This window comes from Tetrao urogallus (genome assembly GCF_951394365.1).
Source record: "Tetrao urogallus genome assembly, chromosome: 2".
NCBI classification, from domain to species: domain Eukaryota; kingdom Metazoa; phylum Chordata; class Aves; order Galliformes; family Phasianidae; genus Tetrao; species Tetrao urogallus.
Window position 1 is genome coordinate 103,702,797 of NC_136814.1, and position 21,036 is coordinate 103,723,832.

General features: G+C 47.5%; 1 protein-coding gene across 1 annotated transcript in view; it reads left to right on the forward strand.

The window, feature by feature from the left end:
* Positions 1 to 1,045: 1,045 nt before the first annotated feature.
* The window catches only part of RAB10 (RAB10, member RAS oncogene family), a gene marked incomplete at both ends in the record, with an annotated part of 35,508 nt that continues 15,517 nt past the window's right edge, over positions 1,046 to 21,036 (forward strand). Inside the window, one exon of the mRNA XM_079550004.1 lies at positions 1,046 to 1,172. Coding sequence (XP_079406130.1) covers positions 1,046 to 1,172 — 127 coding nt within the window. The remainder of the gene's footprint in view (positions 1,173 to 21,036) is intronic.

A 21,036-nucleotide genomic window follows, 5' to 3' on the forward strand; every position in this document is an offset into this window, starting at 1 on the left:
CAAAGGATTTGGATACAGGTGTCCCTGTGTGCAGGAGTTGGATCCATGATCCTCACAGGTCCCTTCCAACTGGGGATATTCTATGACTTTATAACTTCTTTACTGTGACTGGTGAGGGGCTGGAACAGCTGCCCAGAGAGGCTGTGGATGCCCCATCCATCCCTGGAGGTGTTCAAGGCCAGGTTGGATGGTGTCCTGGGCAGCCTGGGCTGCTATGAAATGGGGAGGTTGGTGGCCCTGCCTGTGGTGGGGGATTTGGAGCTTCATGATCCTTGAAGTCCCTTCCAGCCCTGGCCATTTTGTGATGTGTGATTCTCCATACAGCAAAGAGCTCTGTAATGGCCGAGGAGCCACGGCCTGCGCCGCAGCACCGGGTGGGGCACCGACGAGACCCAGGGAGAAAACCCACGCAGCGCTCAGTCCGCCTCGCCTCGCCTCGCCTCGCCCCGCCAGCAGGGGGAGCACTCCGCCCCGCCCACTCCCCTGTCTGGAGAAAAGAGATACAGGACCTGCAACCAATCGCATGAACGGGGAGGTGGGACTTCCGCCTCGAGCGAGAGACTTCGCCCTTCCTCCGTGACGTCATCGGCTCGCAGCCCATGGCCTGACACAGGGGAGGCGGGGCTCGCGTGCGTCCGTTCGTCCGTGCGTGTGTGCGTGCATGCTGACGTCACGGCCTCGCCTGGCGGCCTGCGCGCTTACCGGGCGCCGCTGAGGAGCCGCCGCCGTGCGAGGGCCGGGCCGCAGCGAGCAGAGCCGACCCGCGGGGTTATGAGGCCGAGCGCCGCCGCCTCCCCGTGAGGAGAAGCAGCAGCGGGCGCGAGGAGCGCGGCGGGAAGCCATTTTGTGGGCCTCCTTCCTCCTCCTCCTCCTCCCTCCCTCCTCCTCCTCCTCCTCCTCCTTCTCTTCGTCGTCGTCGTCGTCGTCGTTCTCCGCCGCCGCCCTCAGCGAGCGGCGCGGGCCGGGCTGCTGCCGGCAGGGGGGGAGCCGGGGCGGCCGCTGGGTTCGGGGGGGGGCGAGCGGGAGGAGGCCGCAGCCGCTCCCCATGGCGAAGAAAACCTACGACCTGCTCTTCAAACTGCTGCTGATCGGGGACTCGGGGGTCGGCAAGACCTGCGTGCTCTTCCGCTTCTCCGACGATGCCTTCAACACCACCTTCATTTCCACCATCGGTCAGTGCCGTCCCTCCGCGGTCCCCTGTGGGTGTGCGGAGATTTCCCTTTGGAAATAACGCCATTCGGGAGGCCTTGTGCCTAAAGGGTCTTTCTGCTTGTTGGTTTTTTTTGTTTGTTTGGTTGGTTTTTTTTGCACGATATTTTGTTGTTTTTCATCTGGATTCTTGAAGGGAAGGGGTTTTTTTCGTGGCTTCGTGGCGATAGGGTAAAGGGTCGATGGGTTTAGATTGAAAGAAGGGATGTTCAGGTTGAACGTTAGCTGGCTAACATTCTTTATTCATAGGGCAGTGAGGCTCTGTCATGGGGCACCCACAGCTCTGGACAGCCTATCCCTGGCAGCGCCCAGGCAGAACCATGGATGGGGCTTTGGGCAGCCCTAGAAGGAGGTGTCTCTATGACAGGGGTTGAGGCTAAGTGAGCTTTTAAAGCCTTTTGTTACTAAAACCTCTCGGGGATCCCCTGACACCATCTTGTTTTGCAAATCAGATGAGATGAGCGGTTCTTAGCGAATGCTTTTTGGGGGCAGTCAAAGAGAATCAAAGCCCCCGTGGTATCTTGTGGTGGTGTGATGGGTGTAAGCACCAACCACGTGTCAGAAGCAAAGGGAATGTTTCTGTTGGTTTGAATTGGATCTGGCTTTGTGTGGTTGATACAAATCCAATCACAGAATGGTCTGGGTTGGAAAGGGCCTCAAGGATCATGAATTTCCAACCTCCCTGCCACATGCAGGGCCACCAACCTCCACATTTAATACTGTAAGTATACTATCAGGCAATGCAGCTGTTGTCCAAGGGTGGTAGAACACACATGGCAGTTCTTCCCTGTTGGTGCCCAAATGTCACCATGAGAACTATAGCCGGGATTGTAGAATGTAAAAAGGCATTCAGAGACAAAACTTGAATAATTTGAAGTTAAATAAGGCATGTTTGGGTTTGAAGGGCAGCAATGTGCCAGGAGACAGTCGTCTGAAGACTCTTCAGGCTGCAATCTGCAGTTTTGCTGAGGGGTTGTTTTGGTAGGGTCACGATGGTGGCTTCATCTTGTCTCTTGACATCTCATACTTTGGCTGTTGAAGGCTGTATGTCTTTTGCTGCCAGGGTCATAGTGTAATTCTGTGTTGCTTGTCAAGTTCTGGCCCAGATCACGTGGCGTGGTATTTGGAGTTCTCTGGGAAGGTTCGTTTCCATTCTCAGTTAAAAATAGTTGGTGTCTTGGGTTGTGAAGTCAGCAGTGGCTGTTGCTCCAGAGATCTTCTGTTCTAATGGCCAGTGACTTTAATAATTAGTCTTTGGGCTTAACCACTGCAAATTCTAAGCTTTCAGGCAGAATATTACCAGGCTGATAGACAAATGTGCAGCAGCAGGCTTTGGAAGCATTTATCAGCAGATTGACCCCCATTGGTATTTCTGGAGTAGGTAACTGTTTGTAGAACATGTATGCTAAAAATGAGTTCTATTTCCTAAACTTCTAAGTAGAAGTCTAGCTATGGTGACTGTGGACATGAGTTGGGTTTTTCTTCCATCTTCACGGTGGAATTGAGCAGATTTCGGGGGGCAAATAGGTTTTCTATGTGGTATTAGCTGTATGAAGATACATTAAATGGTTTGTTTCCTGAGTTCTTCTGTACGTGGTTGTTTGATGAGGAAACCTGATGGGAAGGTGTGCGTGCAGGCGATGCCAGTTGAAATGGAGACTGTAGATGAACACCTTTAAAAGGCAGCCCACTCGTGAAGGAAAGCTGGTGAACTCTTACAGTGGGTTCAGTCACCTCCCCGGGTAGCTGCTCTCTGCGTTGTTACAGCCCAGTGATTGAGCAATCTGTCTGAAAACGGGTTCTCTCACACTGCTGCTGGTAGCTCTGGTTTTCAGACTTTCTCAGGGTTTCCTCTGTTGCAGTGGTGAGGTTGGTGGTGCAGGAATGCAAAGGTGACTGCTGTGGCAGCTCCTGGTGCCGTCGGTGCACAGGGCTGGTTTTGCTGGAGTCTTTGACCTGTAGCAACAAGGAAGTGCCATTCCTGTATCGCTTCTGCACGCAGTAGATGACATTGAAGGTGAATGGCTTATTGGTGAATCTCTCTTTGTGTTTAAAAATAAATTGGTAGCTTGTTAGCTCTGATTCATGCTTTGGTGTTTTCAGAGAGCTCCATCAAGAACCTGAGATTGGGAGGTGTGTAAAATGCATGCAGTACCAGTGGCTGTGAGCAGGGGCTGGTTCAGCCTTTGCAGGGAAAGGCAGATGTCAAAGAAACCTGCTTGTGTATAGAAAGACCGTTGCCTTTGTGCAGGGAGGGAATGTTTAATTCTATAGTAGACTCGTCTATGCTTATAAATAAAAGCACAATAATATGCATTTCCACTTCACCTTGGCAACTTCCATACGCTTTCTTTCGTCTGTGCACATCTTTAGAACCGTTTGGGCATGATGCTGGCCGGCAGTTTGGGTATAATTTCCTAGAGCTGTGATTTGGTACGTTGTAATGTTTGACTTTGAATCACTTCAGCCTAATATTTCCTGCAAAAACAGCAGTTGAGCTTCTGGATGCCATGAGGTCCGTGTGTGAATGATTGCACTGCCCTGCCTAGTGGCACTATAAATAATCCAGATGGCTCTTCTGCAAGAATCCCTAAGTCATCGTAACCTCCCTGACGAGAGCAGGGCCCTTGTCTCCAGTGCTGCCTTGCTGTTTGCAGGTAGAAAGTGAGTACGTTAGAGTAGCCTTCGCCTGTCACACGCTGTGTTTGTTTTGAATGGCTCTTCAGTAATTCTGTGGTGCGAGAATCTTTGCCAGTGTTTATTTGTGAGAAAGTGACTGTCGGGTTCTGTGTTTGGGTGCTCTGCAGCTGGGCTGGATCAGTGAGAGCTGCTTCCACGGCTGTGCCGTTGCTCCCACCTATCCCCAAACACCACTTAACTCAGTGCTTGCACTCCTGCCTCTTTGCTTTCAATTCAAAAAAGGTCAGTATGAGTACTTTCCAATCGATACATGCTTGAGATCTTATATTTCTTTTGTCAGTTTGATGGGATGAGAGGCGATGGCCTCGTGTTGTGCCAGAGGAAGTTCAGGTTGGCTATTAGGAAACATTTCCTCTCATAAAGAGCAGTGCTGCAGTGGCACAGCTGCCCAGGAGGTGGTGGGGTCACCAAACCTGGAGGTGTTTAAGGAACGTGGGGATGTGGCACTGAGGGACGTGGGCAGTGGGCATGGTGGGGTGGGCTGGGGTTGGACTTGGGATCTGAGAGGTCTTCTCCAACCTGAGTGACTGTGATTTTCATCAGCCTTCAACGTGTCAGGTTGATGACAGTTGGAAGTGAGCCATTGCCAAGTGAGCTGTCAGCTCCGCAGGAACACATTGGGAAGTGCTTCAGGGGCAGCAGGTGAAGCATTGCCCTTCAGTTCTGTGATGTAAGCAGGTGGAAAGGGCTCCCCTTTCAGGGATGTCAGTCTGAAGGCATGAATGTCAAAATCGAACTTGGTCGCATAATTGCAATTGTTTGATGAAGTAAAATGCAAATTGAGGTGAGTCAAGCTGTGTTTTCCCCTGAAGCCTGACTACTTCTAGTAAGGTACTAAGAGAACAAAGAATATGTAGTCATTTTGAGTTCCCCCCTTCATATACTATTGATTTAAGTAATGCTTTCCTGGGTCATAACCCACACTGAATGTATAGTAGGTGAAGAACAGAAACAGAGAGCAACTGCAGCTTGTGGGGTGTAAATGATCCTGCAAATCCATAGAGATTGATTAAAAAACGGTGTGATTCTGAGATTTGATCACTGTGTATCTCATTCTGAACAGGGGAAAGTCTTGATGCCAAGAATGTGCAAAACTGTGTTGTTTGATAGCCCCATTACATAATATATTAATATTAGGAAAAAAAGGAGTTACTGATAATAAACATGGGGATAAAGCTTGCTGTTCTGGCTGCTGTGCTCTCTTGCTGCCCCAGGATGGAAACCCTGAGAATGCTGCTGAGCTCCTTGTTGATGCACACCTCCTTTGCCTGTCCTTGAGCTGATGTGCTTGCCTGCAGCCTAAAGGTGTGAAGTGAAATGAGAAGACGTGCAGAGGCTGAGTTGTGGTTTCAGCAGGAAGGGCACATAGCAAATATTAGTGCTTTCACTCTAGGCTGAAATGTGTTTCAGATTTGGAGCCTCTTGTGAGTCTGTGTGCATAATCCATGGTCATTGGGTGATGAAATGGCTGTTGATGTTGGTAGAAAACTTGCTCAGGGCTGGGCAAGGAGGGACGAAGATGCGTTCAATTTAGAGACCAAGGAGGGTTTTGTAGTGCCTTGCTGAGCAACGAGCACAGCTTTGGGGGAGCAGTGAAGTGCTTGCTTTATGACTTCTCCATTGTGTCCAGAGAAGGGCAGGGGAGCTGTGAAGGATCTGGAATGCAAGTCTTATGGGGAGGGAACTGGGATTGCTGGAGAAGAGGAGGCTCGGGGGAACCTTCTTGCTCTCAACATCTGGAAAGGTTTCAAGTTTTGGGTCAGTCTCATCTCCCAGATAACTACAGATAGGCCAAGAGGTGATGGCTTTAAGTTGTGCCAGGTTCAGGTTGGATGTTAGGAAACATTTCTCCCCTAAGAGTGGTGATGCAGTGGCACAGCTGCCCAGGGAGGTGGTGGGGTCAGCATCCCTGGAGGTGCTCCAGAGCTGTGGGGATGTGGCACTGAGGGACGGAGGCAGAGGCCATGTTGGGTTGGAGTGTTGGATTTGGGGATCTCGGAGGTCTTTTCCAACCTTAATGATTCTATGATCTGCCTGTTTGAAAAGTCTGTTAGACCTCTCCTCTTTATCCCTCGGATGTGGAAATGCTTCATCTTTTCTCTCCTTGAATATTGATATTTCATTAAAGAACCCATTGATAGACACTTGAAGGGTTTGCTCTGCTCCCTTTTTAACAGTGGGGAATCTGGAGAGGGGCTGGAGCTGCTGCAAGGCTTCCTCAGTGTTGGGTGCTTTGGTACAGCTTAACTGTGGGGCATATTCTCCTCTGTGTGGGTGTAACTAGAAGTCTTGTCGCTTTTGTGTTACTTTCTGTAGTTCAAACAACTTGAGGCTTTTTCCCACTGGGATCATGACTTTCATACTGCGTGACACGGAGAAATGCCTGCTTTTGTCTTGTGTTTCCTAAGTAGACTTAACACTCCCTGAGTGAGGCCTGCTGCTGCTAAGGATGGAATACCCACACTCACATCCGTACTCGCACAACTTTTTCCTTCAGGATGCTGCTCGAGCTGCTGTCTTACTCATATTCAGGCTGATGACCAGCTCTGCAGCCCCCAGGCCTGCTGAAGCACTTGGTGGAATGGAAGCATCTCTTCCAGGTGATGTGATCCTGGCAAGGTGTGCTGCTGTGCTGGGAGTACTGCAGTCTTCAGCTTTAGCTAGAGGCACCCTTGGCCCAGAACCTGAGCTCCAGAGCCCTTAGAAGATGTGACTACAAACCCAGTGAGACCGCTTACTCACCTGTCCTTTGGTTTATGAGGTTATTGGAAAGTTGATTGAAACTGTCATGGATTTGTCTCAAACTCTTGTTTTTGTTCCACTATGGCTGAATTCCCTCAACAGTTTGCACCTTGTCCTGAAGGAAGAATTTTGTCTGTGCTCGGGTGGCTGTGGCTTCACCTGACTTCACTGCCATCCTGATCTAGAGCAAAGGCGATTCATTTTACTTAAGATGCTGAGTTATCGGCCTTCAGATAGCTGGATTTTAAGACAAGGGAAAGTGGATCCAACCTAAAAGAGAGCAGATTTAGCCTCAGTATAAGGAAATTATCTTTTTTGATGGTAAGGGTGCTGAAGCAGTGGCACAGGTTGCCCAGAGAGAGATGGTGGGTGCCCCAACCCTGGAGACATTCAAAGTCAGGCTGATGTTGCTGTGAGCACTGATGGAGTTGTTGGGCTAGATGGCCTTTGAATTAATGTCCTGGTGGCTGGCAGTGGCTGAAGTGCCAAGTGGCATTTTTCTGCTTCCTGTTCTTCTGGTGTGGTCTTGTCCCTTGGTCTTCTGCCCACCAAACCTCAGTGGCAGCTGGCTTCCTCGTACTTAACAAACGTGTTTGCACTTCTGGACCTTATGGACTTCACCACTGCAGGTCTATAATAAATGTCTGAGCTTTCATAATTAAGAAGAAAGTTGACTGTGCTGGCAGCAGTATCTACTTAGCAGTTCCTTAGGTAGCGATCTTAATTTCACGTGCTCCTGACGCTTGGTACAAGCAGAGCATTCAGCACAGGCTAACTGTCTGGGCTCCTCCTGTAACTGGGGCAAAGAAATGAGGACTCCCACCCATTGGAGCGTGGCACTGCGTGTGCCTCTGTCACTTTAGAGGAGGCAGAGATGTGTAGCTTAAATATAGCTGTCTAATTGTTGGCTAAATGAGTCCCACCAATGCCTCAGTTTCATTAAGCGTGTTGTGAAGAGCTTTCATCTCAACCGAAGTTTTTGATCTTGCCAGTAAACAACAGAACAGATGTTATTTATTTTTAAGCTGCTCAGATTTCTGGCAAAAACTAAGATTCTGCTGGCTGGCTGGTTGGGTTTTGTGCTTCGCATTGGTATGCGTGAGACAGCATGCACCAGCAGTATTGCAGTGAGGTGCCTGTTTGCAGACTAGGTGTGGACTATGGGAGCTGCAATAATAGGCTTAGTGCAGGGGAGGTGTAGTCAGCCTTGTTGCAGCACGCAGCAAGCTGAGGTATCCAAGGGAGTCTCATAGAATCATAGAATGGCCTGGGTTGCAAAGGCCCACAGTCCTCATCCAGCTCCAACCCCCTGCTGTGTGCAGGGTCACCAACCAGCAGACCAGGCTGCCCAGAGCCACATCCAGCCTGGCCTTGAATGCCTGCAGGGATGGGGCATCCACAGCCTCCTTGGGCAACCTGTTCCAGTGCCTCACCATCCTCTGGGGGAAAAACTTCCTCCTAATCTCCAACCTAAACCTCCCCTGTCTCAGTTTAAAACCATTCCCCCTTGTCCTATCACTGTCCACCCTCACAAACAGCCGTTCCCCCTCTTGTTCCCTTCAAGTACTGGAAGGCCTCAGCGAGGTCTCCTTGGATCCTTCTCTTCTCCAAGCTAAACAAGCCCAGTTCCCTCAATCTTTCTTCATAGGAGAGTTTCATGGCCTCTGGTTTGCCTTGGGAGAGCTTTGGTGATTCTCTGAGCAGAATAAATGTGTAAGCTGATACTCGGCCAGTGGGGACGTCCTAAATCCTATGGTGGCTGTGTCCATCACAGCTTTGCTGACTGGTGCTGCTGCAGTAGAAGCAGTGAAACTTCAGTTTGTACGTACTATATTTAACACTAAACACAATGCTATTCTTTGCAGGCTGGGTAGGAAATGATAGGCGTGTCCTCCAGCAGTGATCCTGCATTGAAAACTCTTGCAGAAAGGTCTGGGTCACAGCTTATCTCCCACCCGGGTCCGTGGGACCGGTGCTTCTAGGCTGCAGTGCTTCCTGCTGTAGAGATGGTAGTGTGCATTGCATATAAATTATTGCAGACTTCAGGTTCTCAAATATTGATGGTTTATGCTGACAGAGATCAAAATTGGCTTGGGAGTTACGACAGAGTTTCTGGCTCAGTTTTGCTGTTGAGAGTTGGAAGGGCTGGCACGTTACCTGTACTTTGCTTCTGTGTGTTTTGTGACTTCCAACGGCTGGCATGGCTGAAAGCAATCAAATGTAGGTCAGTGGGTTCAGCTGGGAGAGCGCGCCGTGCTCGGTCTGAACACATAAGCCGTGGTCTCATGGCTTCGTTTGTTAGGCCTAGCAGTGGGGGGTTCTTAATTATTGAAACAAAAAGTAACCCAGCTTAGTTCCTGCATTCAGTGAGTCACAGAAGCTGTGAGGGCAGAGAGCTTCTGCTCTCTTCTTGAGCTCCTACTGCATTCACTGGCTGGATCTTCTCATGACCTCAAAGCCCTGAAACGCACTGCTTTGGCAAAGTTGGTGCTCTTTCTGTAGCAGAGAAGACAAATCCACTTGCCTTTGTTTGTGTATTAGCTTTCTTGTCAGTCTGGTGGGTATAAATGAGCCAGGGTAAGTGTGAACTTGAATTTTGTTTGTGTGTCACTTGAGGATAATGTTACCATTATAGCAAGCAGTGACGAATCTTCTGTTTCATAAATGGAAGCAGTGGACAGGAAAGCAGATTTGCGTACCCTGTTTATTTTGGTGCCAACAAATATAGCATAAGCAGGCTGAGACACACAAAAAAAACCAATTCAATCAAATGTCATCAAACTTCACCACACTCAGTGCATGTGCTTGGCTCTTCAGAGTAGAATTGCAATGAATTGCTGATTTATTTTTTCTTTTCATTGCTGAAGTCTTGCTGTGAATTCAGGTGTGACACCCGATGGGATTTGCTGGGGAGATGTGGCAGCTTCAGTGATGAGAGCCCTCTGCCTGCACCATGCCTAGGTGGAGCGTGTCAGCAAGTGAAGGATGTCACGGCAGAGAATTAGATCAGCCCATGCAAATGACTGACAGCGAGAGATTATTCCTGCATGGGAACAGCTCTGAAGGAAGTGCTATTTCTTGCTAGAGCTTTGTTTCCTTTATTCCTTACTACCTTGTGAATAAAAACCTTATTGTCTGTTTAGTCCCTCGGTATGCATAAAACATCACTGAAATAGGTCCTTTGTTCATTTTCTTTTGTTTTGTTTGTGGGAGCCCTGTGTAAGGTTTAGCCTCTGTTTCTTTCTTCTGGAAGAAGTAACTGCTTGTTGCAGCTGTACGTGGTTTCACTGACTGGAGCAGCAGTGTAGGTGGTGTCAGCAGGAAGCTTTGCTTGTCTCTCCAAGCAGGGTTGTGTTTTCCATTGCTGTTGCAGCTGTGCTTGCATGTGACTCCAGGGAGGAATGTGCTGAGGTGAGTGGCTGTCCCCTTGCCACCGTTCTCTCTTTATAGCCACCGCAGGTTTTCCTGTTCAACATGCTCTGCCAGCACTGAGTGTTGCAGATTTCACCAGGCAAAACTTGAATGAATGCTTACAGGTGAGGTGAAGGCAGGAGGAGAGGATGAGAAGGCTTCATAACTGGTTCTGCCTTGGCTTCTGCCCTCATCTTATCTGACAAAATGCTTGCACCAAGGTGAGACAGAGCGTTAGTCTGGGATCTCAAGGTTAGTGTATTTAGTGTGAGTGTAGCCTTGCTGCACCTGAAATTGGTGGCTGTCATGCTTTGAGCAGGTCGACTGTTTGCATCCTGCTCTAAGGAATGTGCTTTGAGAGGGGCAAGCTGCACAAAGCCTCTGGGGTTCTGTAACTGGATTGATGCTTAGACATTAACAGTGATAGATTTAAGTGCAGGGAGCAGCTGTTGCTTGATATCCATGACCTGTTGTCTACATCCATTTTACTGGAAAGTGCTCCTTGCTCTGGTTATCTCCTGAACTTTGCTCAAACCCCGATATGGAGTGTGGCAGCTCTCAGATCAAGCTCGTGAGATCAAATCTATGCCACAAGCACCGAGTCCACTGGTTGCAGTTTTCACCTTCCCCTTTGGACGTGGTGGCCATCGTACTTTGCATCCAGAGGTTGCAAGGAACCAGGTTGTTCTGGGCTCCTGTAGATACAGCTTCACTTCAGTAGGAGATCTTTCCCTTCAGAGCATAGTGAGGCACCTCTGATTGATGTTTTTAGCTCATAAATCTTAGTTCTTCCCCTTGCAGTGTCATTGTCCTTAGGTCAAGGGAACACTGTGTTTAGTTGCTAGCTTTCTGTTTGCTGGGCACTGTTTGGTCAAGCATTGGCACAGCTGCCCAGGAGGTGGGGGGGTCGCCATCCCTGGAGGTGTTCCAGAACTGTGGGGATGTGGCACTGAAGGATGTGGGCATGGTGGGATGGGCTGGGTTTGGATTTGGTGATCTGAGACCTTTTTGAACTGGAATGATTCTATAATTTAAATGAATGCATTGGATGAAGTCAGGGAGTGAAGTCTGAGATGTGTAAAGCTCCTGCTAAGTCGCCGTCCCTTGTGTTATTGAATGTGGCAGTGACATTTTATAATATCCCCATGTGCATTTGTTGGGACATCGACTACAGCAGTGTGCTGTGCATAATGACAAGGCCAGGGGCCTCTCTGTTGGAGGGAAGCAGACCTCATGTTCTGCTTCTGAAGAAGGTTAATTATTTTAATGAGATGGCGAGGCAGTGGAGGATTGGAAGGTTATGGTTGCTTCGTAGCACAGCATAAAGGTGTATGGAAAACAGTTCACAGCACCTCTATCCTCCATCACTTGATGTTTTTCCCTTGAATTTTGCACTCAGGTGCTCTTAAAGAGTTTCTTACAGCAATGTTGACTTTTGTTATGATCTCCAGAATTACCATGTAGGTGTTAGCTTATGTTTATCTATATACCTCTGTTTTTAGAGTAGAGAGAGAAGGTTTTGGTGCTCTCAAAGGCTGTAGTCTTGACCTAGTTTTAATATTCAGGCTTGAAACTGATGCACAGAGGAAGCTTGCCTGCTTGCAACTTGTCTGCCTGTTTGAAGGGAAGCGAGAGCACTTCAAAGAGAATTTCAAGTTAGGAAAGTGTCTGTCATTGATTCTCATAGCTCTGAATTGTGTGATGCTGAACTTGGCTGCCTGTGTCTGAACTGCCCAGTGGTTTTGGCCAGAACAAGAGTCAGAGTGCTCTGAACGCTCCACCAAGGCAACTGCAGGTGGGAAACAGGAGCACTGAGCGAAGATCCCCTCTTCCTGAAAACTACAAAGATGTGAATGAATTCAGAGACTGTGACCTTTTTCAGATAAGAGGTCTGGCTGGGTAACAATGGCCTTTTAATCATTTTAGGGTGTTGTGAGCCATTTGGGTAGATTTGTCACCTGAATGAATATTCAGCTGGGTTCCACTAATCTCCAGGTCAAGGCTGGTTTTCATTAATTTATTTCATAGAATTGTGGAGGTTGGAAAAGACTTCTAAGATCATCAAGTCCAGCTGTCAACCCATTCCTGCCATACCCACCAACCACAGGCCTCAGTTCAGTTACTTATTTGTTTGTAATCTGTGACAGCATTTGACAGCACAACAAATGCAGGCATCTAGATTGGAAGAATTAGGTCACACTGAAATTGCTGTCTTGCAGAATCACAGAATGGCCCGAGTTGGATGGGATCTCAAGGATCATGAAGCTCCAACCCCCTGCCACACGCAGGGCCACCAACCTCCCCATTTCATAGCAGCCCAGGCTGCCCAGGGCCCCATCCAACCTGGCCTTGAACACCTCCAGGGATGGACGGGGCATCCACAGCCTCTCTGGGCAGCTGTTCCAGCACCTCACCACTCTCATAGGAAGGAACTTCCCTCTGACATCCACCCTAAAGTTTCCCTCCTTCAGCTTAAAACCATTTTCCCTTGCCCTGCTGTTATCTACCCTAGGAAACAGTTGACAAACTCCCCTCCTTTCTTATAGGCTCCCTTTTATAGGCTTTTTTAAGAGAATGTCACTGGTAGGAGGTGATCTGGCAATAGTGCTCCTGCCCATGTCCTGCAGTCTCCTTCACAGACAAATTCCAAAGGCAACAATATTAGTTACTGAGCTAAAATATTAGTTACCAATATCAGCTACTTGGGTGTTGTGGATTGGAGCTGGTGACCTCATGAAAAGGGAGTGAATGTTTGCTTAAGTGAGGGAACTGAAAGGAGGTGTTTAATAGGTTATGTAAGCACTTAAGTAAGGTCCTTCCTGGAAGGAGACGTCTCAAGTGGTAGATCCAATCTGAAGATGGAAGGATTGCCAGCATGTGTGGGAAAGAGGAGCAAAAAAATGGGAAACTAATCACATCACTGTTTGTGGCTTGGTGGAGTTGATCTAATTAAATCCCTTGTTTCTGTTGTTCTCACATATCTAGCCTGATCGAATCTGAGCTCTCAAACAGGACACTGCCTTTCTGGATATTTTCCCATACCTGGTTGTTGTGGAACTGTCTTAAAGTGCTAGAATTAATGAAGTGCATGTTTCCGAAGACTTCATGTAAGATATTGCTCATTTAGATGTGGCTTTTGGTAAATGCTAAATTGTCATGACTTGAAACCTTGCAGAGCAGGAAGAGTGAGTTCTTGCTGCTCTTCCAGTTTGCACATTCTGCACTGGCAAAACCTCAGTGCAGGAAAGATGAAACAAATGAATTCACTGAATGTTTTACTACCACATAAACCCTTCACCTGCTGATATGTTTAGTGTTGAGTTACATTTCTAGCCAGTGAACATAAAAAATGATGGAATTAGATGTAGGGAAGAACTGATAATCATAGAATCATAGAATCACCAAGGTTGGAAAAGACCTAAAAGCTCATCCAGTCCAACCGTTCACCTATTCCCAATAGCTCCCACTAAACCATGTCCCTCAACACAACATCCAGTAGTAGATCAGTAGATCATCCAGTGGTAGATCAGTTGTCTTGGACCATGGTGATCTTTGACTTAGAATCATAGAATTGTGGAATGGTTTGGGTTGGAAGGGACCTTTAAGCTCATGTAATTTCAACCCCCTGCTATAGACAGGGACACCTCTCTCTAGACCAGGTTGTTCACAGCCCCATCCAGCCTGGTTTTCGGTGCTTCCATGGAGAGGGCGTTCACAACCTCACTGTGCAACCTGTTCCAGTGTCTCACAGTAAAGAATTACTTTCTGATATCTACCCTAAATCTACCCTCTTCTGCATTAAAGCTGTTTCTCTTCATTCTGACTTGATCGTCTTTGAGTTCTTGTCCAACCTTCATGATTCCATGAGAAGTGAGTCATTGTGGAGGCCATTTGCGAGCATGAAAGTGGTTGGGAATACTTAGCATGGATTTACCAGAGGCAAAATGTGCTTGGCTGTGCTCATCTTCTCAATCCAGCTGAAGTTGCCAGATTGGAAGCTGCAGGGGAGAGGAGCAATGGACATGGACCTTACTGAGCATTGGCATGGTCTGGAAGAGCACAGCTGTCATCCAGCTGGAACATCACAGTGCCACTGGGTTGCTGGGCTCACAGCACTGCTTGGAGCTCTGGACTTGACCTGCAAGCTTTGTGTCACCAAGGAGTGCTCCCTCCTCCATCTCCTTAGTGGCCTTCTGCTGGAAACACCAAAACTTGTCACTGCCCTGTACTGGAGGGGCTCCACTGGGCACTGTTCCTACCTGTTCTTCTGATGGTTAAGGGTTCAGTCACAATTGCTTTTTGGGGGCTCTTAGCTCAGCCTGCTCTGGCTCTCCTCTTCTTCTGGGGCACTGAGTTCCTGGAGACTCTTGCTTCTTAGCAAATCATACAGGATTTTACTTCACTTATTGAATGCTTCTGTCCTAACAGTGAGTGTGCATTGGGTGCAGTAAGTTATTTATAGCTCACTTTGTTTTGCAGCAGTTTGTTTGGAGTTATCTTGGGCCAGCAGTAGAAATCAGACTGCTTGGCTCCAGGTATTTAGTGGGTAAGAGATACGTGTCTGCCTTCTCTGTTCTCCATCTGCCTCTGTTGTTCTGATTGCACTTAATTTTTTGGAAAGCAACGAATAAACTTCTTGCAATTTTACAATTCCAAAATTTCTCTGCAAAAAGAGAAGGCAGTAACTGACTGATGGGTGCTACCTGCTGCCATTTCCTTCTCCCTTCCTCTTCTTTTCCTCCCCTCTTGTTCCCTTCCCCGAACCAAAGCAGTCTGGTTCAGAAATGTTCTTCTATATAGGTACCTCATTTTAGTTTTGTCTTACAGCAGTGAGTGCATGATGACCCTTTAGCTTCTGGAGTTGCATGCAGTGGTTGGTGCACTTGCAGGTTTTCTCTGCAGGTTGGGTGGGTTTTTTTCTGTTTTTTTTTTTTTTTTCCCCAAAACTTGCATTCAGTGATCTTGGTTTTCATCTTGTCAAGACAAAGAGGGAGCTGCTTGTGCTATTGGTAAGTTTGTGTTAATACTCTGGTTTCTGTTTCTTCAAGGAATTCATTGGCACACGAGTGCAGGAAAGGTGCAGCCTCCTGTATATGCATACCACACATGCAGCTCCACATACATGCACGTGCACATGTTCACAAAGGAAGCCACAGCTAGTCCTATTTACTTAGCTACCAGCTTGTTTGCTCCTGAGATTAAACCTGTTTGAAAGCTGGAGAGGAGAGTAGCTTCAGTCCTGTAAAACAGGAGGTTTTACTGCCACAGCTGTTTGTGCCTCTTCCTTTGGAGGTACAAGCAAAATTGCCTGCTTAGTTTAGACTGTAAGCACTGTGTGTTTGCACCTTGTCAGGCTCTGATACGCTTCTGATGGCTTTGATTTCATCACTTGCTCTCTGTTGTGGTTGTATTGCCTTTCCATCTTCCCACTTTGTTCCTTCCCCACGTAGCTGAGCGTGCTAGGTGTGATCAGGGCTAAAGACAAGCATGAGTTCAAATGCTGCTTAGTCCTTGCCTGCTGTTAAGTCTTCAGGTTAGGGAAAGTAGTTATGACCTGAAGTGCCAGCTCTTCACACGATCTGCAGTTTCTCACTATTGCCTAAAAGTAACCAAGGTGTTCAAGCTTCCTCTGATGATCTCATTCAGAATCAACTCAGTGAGCAAGAGTTTGAGACTTTGTCTAGTGAATCCTTGTATTGTTCTATTGCAATTATCCCCTTGGGAAAGAAAACTTGATCATATAATGACAGAGTTCTGCTAAGGTTGGATGAGACCTCTGAGATCATCAAGTCCAACTTTTGTCAACCCATCCCCACCATGCCTGCTGAGCACGTCCCTCAGTGCCACGTCTACCGAAAGGAATTGATAGCCAGGGAGATTTCCCTGTTGGCCACATAGAGAAACCCATGTCAGATCTGAGCTGCAGGGAGGAGGACGTGGTTCCAGCCCACTCAGAGACTGGTGATTGAGTTTTGCCTCCTCTGTAGGTGAATGCATGGTGGATCAGTGTTTCAGAAGGAATCGCCGTGGGGCTGAGGAGACCTGTCTCAGCTCGCTGAAAGCTGCCTGCTGCTTCCTTTGTCAGCTGAATTTTGCTCTCGATGATAAAAACTGATGCTTTTGCCAAAGGATGAGCCTGAACAACTCAAGTTTCTTGTCCACTGTGCTCTGAATCACTCACTAATTCCTGAACGCTTTGTTAAAAGAGTAATACTCCTGATATTCCTAATGGTCTGTTAAAAAGATTGCAGAATCCCAGAATGGTAGGAGTTGCAAGGGACTTCTGGAGATCATCATCTCCAACCCTCTGCTAACGCAGGTTCTCTAGAGAAGGTTACAAAGGCAAACCTTGAATTGCTGGGTGCTTGTTCCTTTTCCATCACTTGGACCAAGCGAAGGGAAACGTGCCAGGAAACCTCAGGGAGGTTGCAAGAACTGCTGTCTGTCAGGCAAAGGGAGAAACCCTGCTGGGAAAGGCTGCCCAATTCCTCTCCACCTGGGAAAAAGCCATTCTTTGGGTTCCCTTCTAGGGAATCAAAATTGGGATTATTACCAGGTAATCAAACTTTGTCAGTTTGTCAGCTATGAATTTGCTGCTTGCAGTATCAAAGTGGAGTTCAACGTAAGTTTTATTAAGGAGATTGGTTGTTGGTTTTTTGTATGTTTTTAATAATTCTTTAAAGCTAAGATCCTTTAAAAGAGATGATGCTCTCATGGAATCTGCATGTACTTGCACCCATCTGTTGAGATACAATCAAGTAGTGCCAATATACCTGAGCAAAAAGTGGCCACAGAATAGTTTGGGGTGGGAGGGACCTCAAGGATCATGTAGTCCAACCCCCTTGCCCTGGGCAGGGCTGCCATCCCCCAGATCAGGTTGCTCAAAGCTCTGTCCAACATGACTTTGAAATGTCTGTATCTACTTGAGATATCTTGACCCAGGAACATCCTGAAGCTGGTACTCAGCAGAGATCAGGTCACACTGAAATCACAGCGCTCCAGGGTTTTTAATGCAAAGAATATTACCAGGGCATCCCATAATAAGGAAGTAGGCAGATGAGATTCTGTGTACTGGGGTCACATGTGTCCCATACCCATATTGTCCCAGTATTCCATCTATAATCACTTCTGAAAAGAAGGAACGTGATAGGGAGGATATGTTCTAAGGCTTCATGTGTCTTTGCTTCCAGGAGAGGTGTAATGAATTAGGCAGAAGATACCATGGATGAGATGCCTAACTTCAGCTGCTTGAATAAAAGATGTCTTCTTGCTTTTGACACTTCAGAAATGTGGTTTAGTGGACGTGGTGGTGAGGGGTCGAAGGTTGGACTTGATTGTAGAGATCTTTTCCCAACCTGAATGATTCTTTGGTTGTCTGAACCAGTTATCTGTGCTTTTTCCATGGATAGAGAGGGCACTTTCAGCTGCTCCTGGAGATCTCTCTTTCTGTACCATTTTTGAAGAGGAAAGGAGCTGCTGATTTAGAGGAACACCTTCTTAGGCAACATCAAGTCTGTTGGACCTTACCCCGAATTAATGCACTAAGGACTCAAATGGTTATAAATAAATGTAGATCAGGTGGTTTCTGTTGGGCTGTGTTCTTTGGAGCCCAGAGTTTGCTGCCATTCCTCTGAGCTGACTGTAAAGAACTGTAACTCGGTTAAAGCCTCTGAAAGATAATGTTTGCACTTACAGTGCTGAGCGTGGTTGGGAATGTTGTGTATTCATCCTGTGTAGGTATGAGTACCTTGTAAATATTTTGAAAGACCTAAGTAATAACTGGGATCACAAAGAGTTTAATTAAAACCAGAACTCCATCTCTTGCCTGATCCTCTTTTGTATCACACCAGTGGGTGGCTTGCAGATGGCTGCACAGTGAGTCACTGCACTTTTGCTTTCCTGCACTGCAAATGCACGGTGCAACTGCAGTTGCAAAGCAATTACTAACCGAGGAAACACAAGAGGTGGGGTGCTGAGGCCACTGTGCTGCTGCGGGTTGCCTGTCAGCATCCTGGGGCTGCCCACTGGGGCTCAATGGTGGCTTTGTTGGGGAAGAATGCAGGCACAGTCCGTGCTGCCTGCAAGGGGCTGGCTTATTGCTTGCAGCTCTGACAGGGAGTGACAGAGAATGAATGTCTCCTTCCCTCATGCTGATGGCGTCCTGCCTTTCAGTTTTGGTTTGTGATTTAACGGCAGCAGAGGGATCTCCACAAAATCTTGTTGGGGATGGGAAATGTGTAAGGTGATACACAGCAGTGGTGATGCATTTATAGTACTCTGTTCTGCTGTTACAACTCCTGGGTCTTCATTAATGTCTTTCATCTGAGAGCGATAGAAGCCTCAAACTGCTGAGCAAACAGTTCTACATTCACCAAGGCCATCAGGTATGTAACCCTGCACAAATACCATTGGAATGCTTTGTCCACAGTAGTGGCAGCAATGACCTCTGCTGATGCTCAATTATAGGAGCTTCCTTGCAGTGGCCTGGTGCACAAATCTTGGCTTCCAAAACCCTTCCTGGCCTGCAGCTTACTGAGCCTTGAGTTTGGTTCTTCGTGAGTCTGTGGCCCAAGAATGAGCTGGGAGGCCTGGATGAACTGCCTGAGGCTTCCTTATTTAACTGGTGAAAAATATTAAAATAGAAACATTCCCACATTCTTAATTGAAAAGGCTGCATTACCTTGAATGTGCAATAGGCTGGCCATGGGCCTCCAGGTTTCTCTGTGAATTCCAGCGTGCCCTGCTGAAGCTGATGAACGTCTTATCAACACTTAACGAGGGAATCGTGCTCATCTTTAATTCATTAGCTCTCTCATTATCCCCCCATGACATCGGTGTGTCTGTTCAGCACGCTGTTCAGTTTTTGTGCCCATTACTGCCTTAAAACTCCTTCCTGACCTACATGCTGCTGCTGTAACCTGGCTGCTTGAAGCGAGTGGGCAGAGCAGCCCATGGCAGCCAGGCAAAAATCTCATTTTTTCAGTCTGCTAAAACTACTGTGAAAGCAGTTGGAGGCAAATAGTCACTGCTATTTATAACATTTGTTAGGAAGGCTGAGCTAGTATTACAATGTAATTGGAGTGGAAGCTGAGTGTAACATGGAATTAGAGATTTGTTTTATCCCTGAATACTGGAGTTAGCTAAATCCCTCTCAGGGAGGAGAATTAATTTGTTTGGTAGGTTAACAGCTCACTTTATCTCAGCACACGCGCAGAGCGGCTGTCGAACATCCTGCATCATCTGGGCAGAGCTCGAAAGCAAGTGGCACTGGGGGAAATACTCTTAAATAAGATCTTTTGGCAAATGCCAGGGGCATGTGGTAGTGGAGATAGTGTTGCTCTGGTGTGCTACGTCACAGCCAGCAGCTTGGCCAAAGGCCCTGCGCTGTGGATGTCAGTAATGCTGACTAAGCCCTGCTTGGGGCAGCTCTGTTCGTTGGCTTTTGGTCGTTCAGCAGATTGGTTTATCAATGATACCAGTTGTATTGCTTCACAAATTTAGCTTAGTTAGCAGTTTCTTACTCCTGATAGGTTGGACCTGCCAGCTCCCAGTTGGCCAATTAGGAAACATGGCATGCTTACCTGAAATTAGAGTGTCTGCATCCCAAGCTGCCGCTGTAGCATGGGGCAACAGCTACTGCATTTAATCACAGAACTGCTTTAAATCCTTGGAAATGGGGAGTTCTGCCCCTTTGTGCTCATCTTGGTGCTGATGACAGACTTGCTGAATGTTCTCACAACCTCCATAAGAAGAGCTGTGTTGGGTGTTTGTTCAAGGCCCATTCTCCCTTATTGCTCCATGGCCACCGTCTGTCCCTCAAACACAGCCCTCCTGGGATGGGAAGGCTTTGGTGTCCTTGCTGAGAGGTAAAAAGCATTTCCTAGCTAATGTTTTGTTGTTACAATGGAAGACTGCGTGCAGTGTATTGGAGTGAAAGGGGTCGAGCTGGGCAGATTGGAAGCAGGCATCCCACGTAGAGCCGTTGTGTAACGGTGCATTTCATAAATTCTGCTTAACTTTCCTTACAAAAGGTACAAAATAACCTTGCAGAGCTGGGAGGGAACTCTGTGCTTGCAACAAAGTCCAAACGCAAACAGATTTGGGGGAATTATGAGAAGTTAGCAGCGCTGATTTGGATGGAAAGGCAGACCTCAGCATCTGGCTGCTCTTAGGGTGTTGTGCTCCTGCTTTGCAGGCTGCAGTCTGTGCAGGTTCCTACGAAGGAACGGATCCACGTGTTGTGTGTGGAGCTGCTGGGCGTCCCTCCGCTTGGTCTGCTTTGTGTTGAAACCCATTTTGTCTGGGGAAGAGCAAACGGTGTGGGCATGCTGCACAAGGGAGGTTTCACCCAGCTCTTGTGTAACGGTGTCTCCATGTCTCTGTCTCCAATGGAAATTGCACGCTGGGTGCGTGTGGCATTGCATTCGCTTGTCTTAGCACATGTTCTAGGTTGTCTCCGTTGATCCATGGCTCTCTGTGGTCACACCTGAGCTGTGGGCCTTTCCTCTCGTCGTTAGGTGCTTCTGCTTCTCAGAATTCACAGCTAACATACACATAACGTTACACGAAATGGCTCTCAGCAGCACTGAGTGTTTCTGTCTTCAGGATCATTGAGGGTTTTTAAACTATCCTCTCTCTGATGCCTTTCATTGTCATAAACAATTTATTATGGTGGAATTAATAATGAAAATATGAAATTCTGGTTTCAGTGCTACTGACCCATTGTCAGTTTGGTACTTTGTGCTTCCTGAAGCAGCTGTCCTTTGTCTTCTCAGCCAGCCCTGGTGAGCTCCACTCCTAACAGACTCCCTGCAGTGCCATGCAGCATTTGCACAATGTAGCACGTGAACTATTTCATCTTAGCTGGTACTGAAAGTAAAACCTTAGCTGTGCTGCATCAAGGTGCTGTGCTCATGTGGAGTGCTGCCAGCTGAGCCAGGGGAGGTTCAGGTTGGGTATTAGGAAACATTTCTT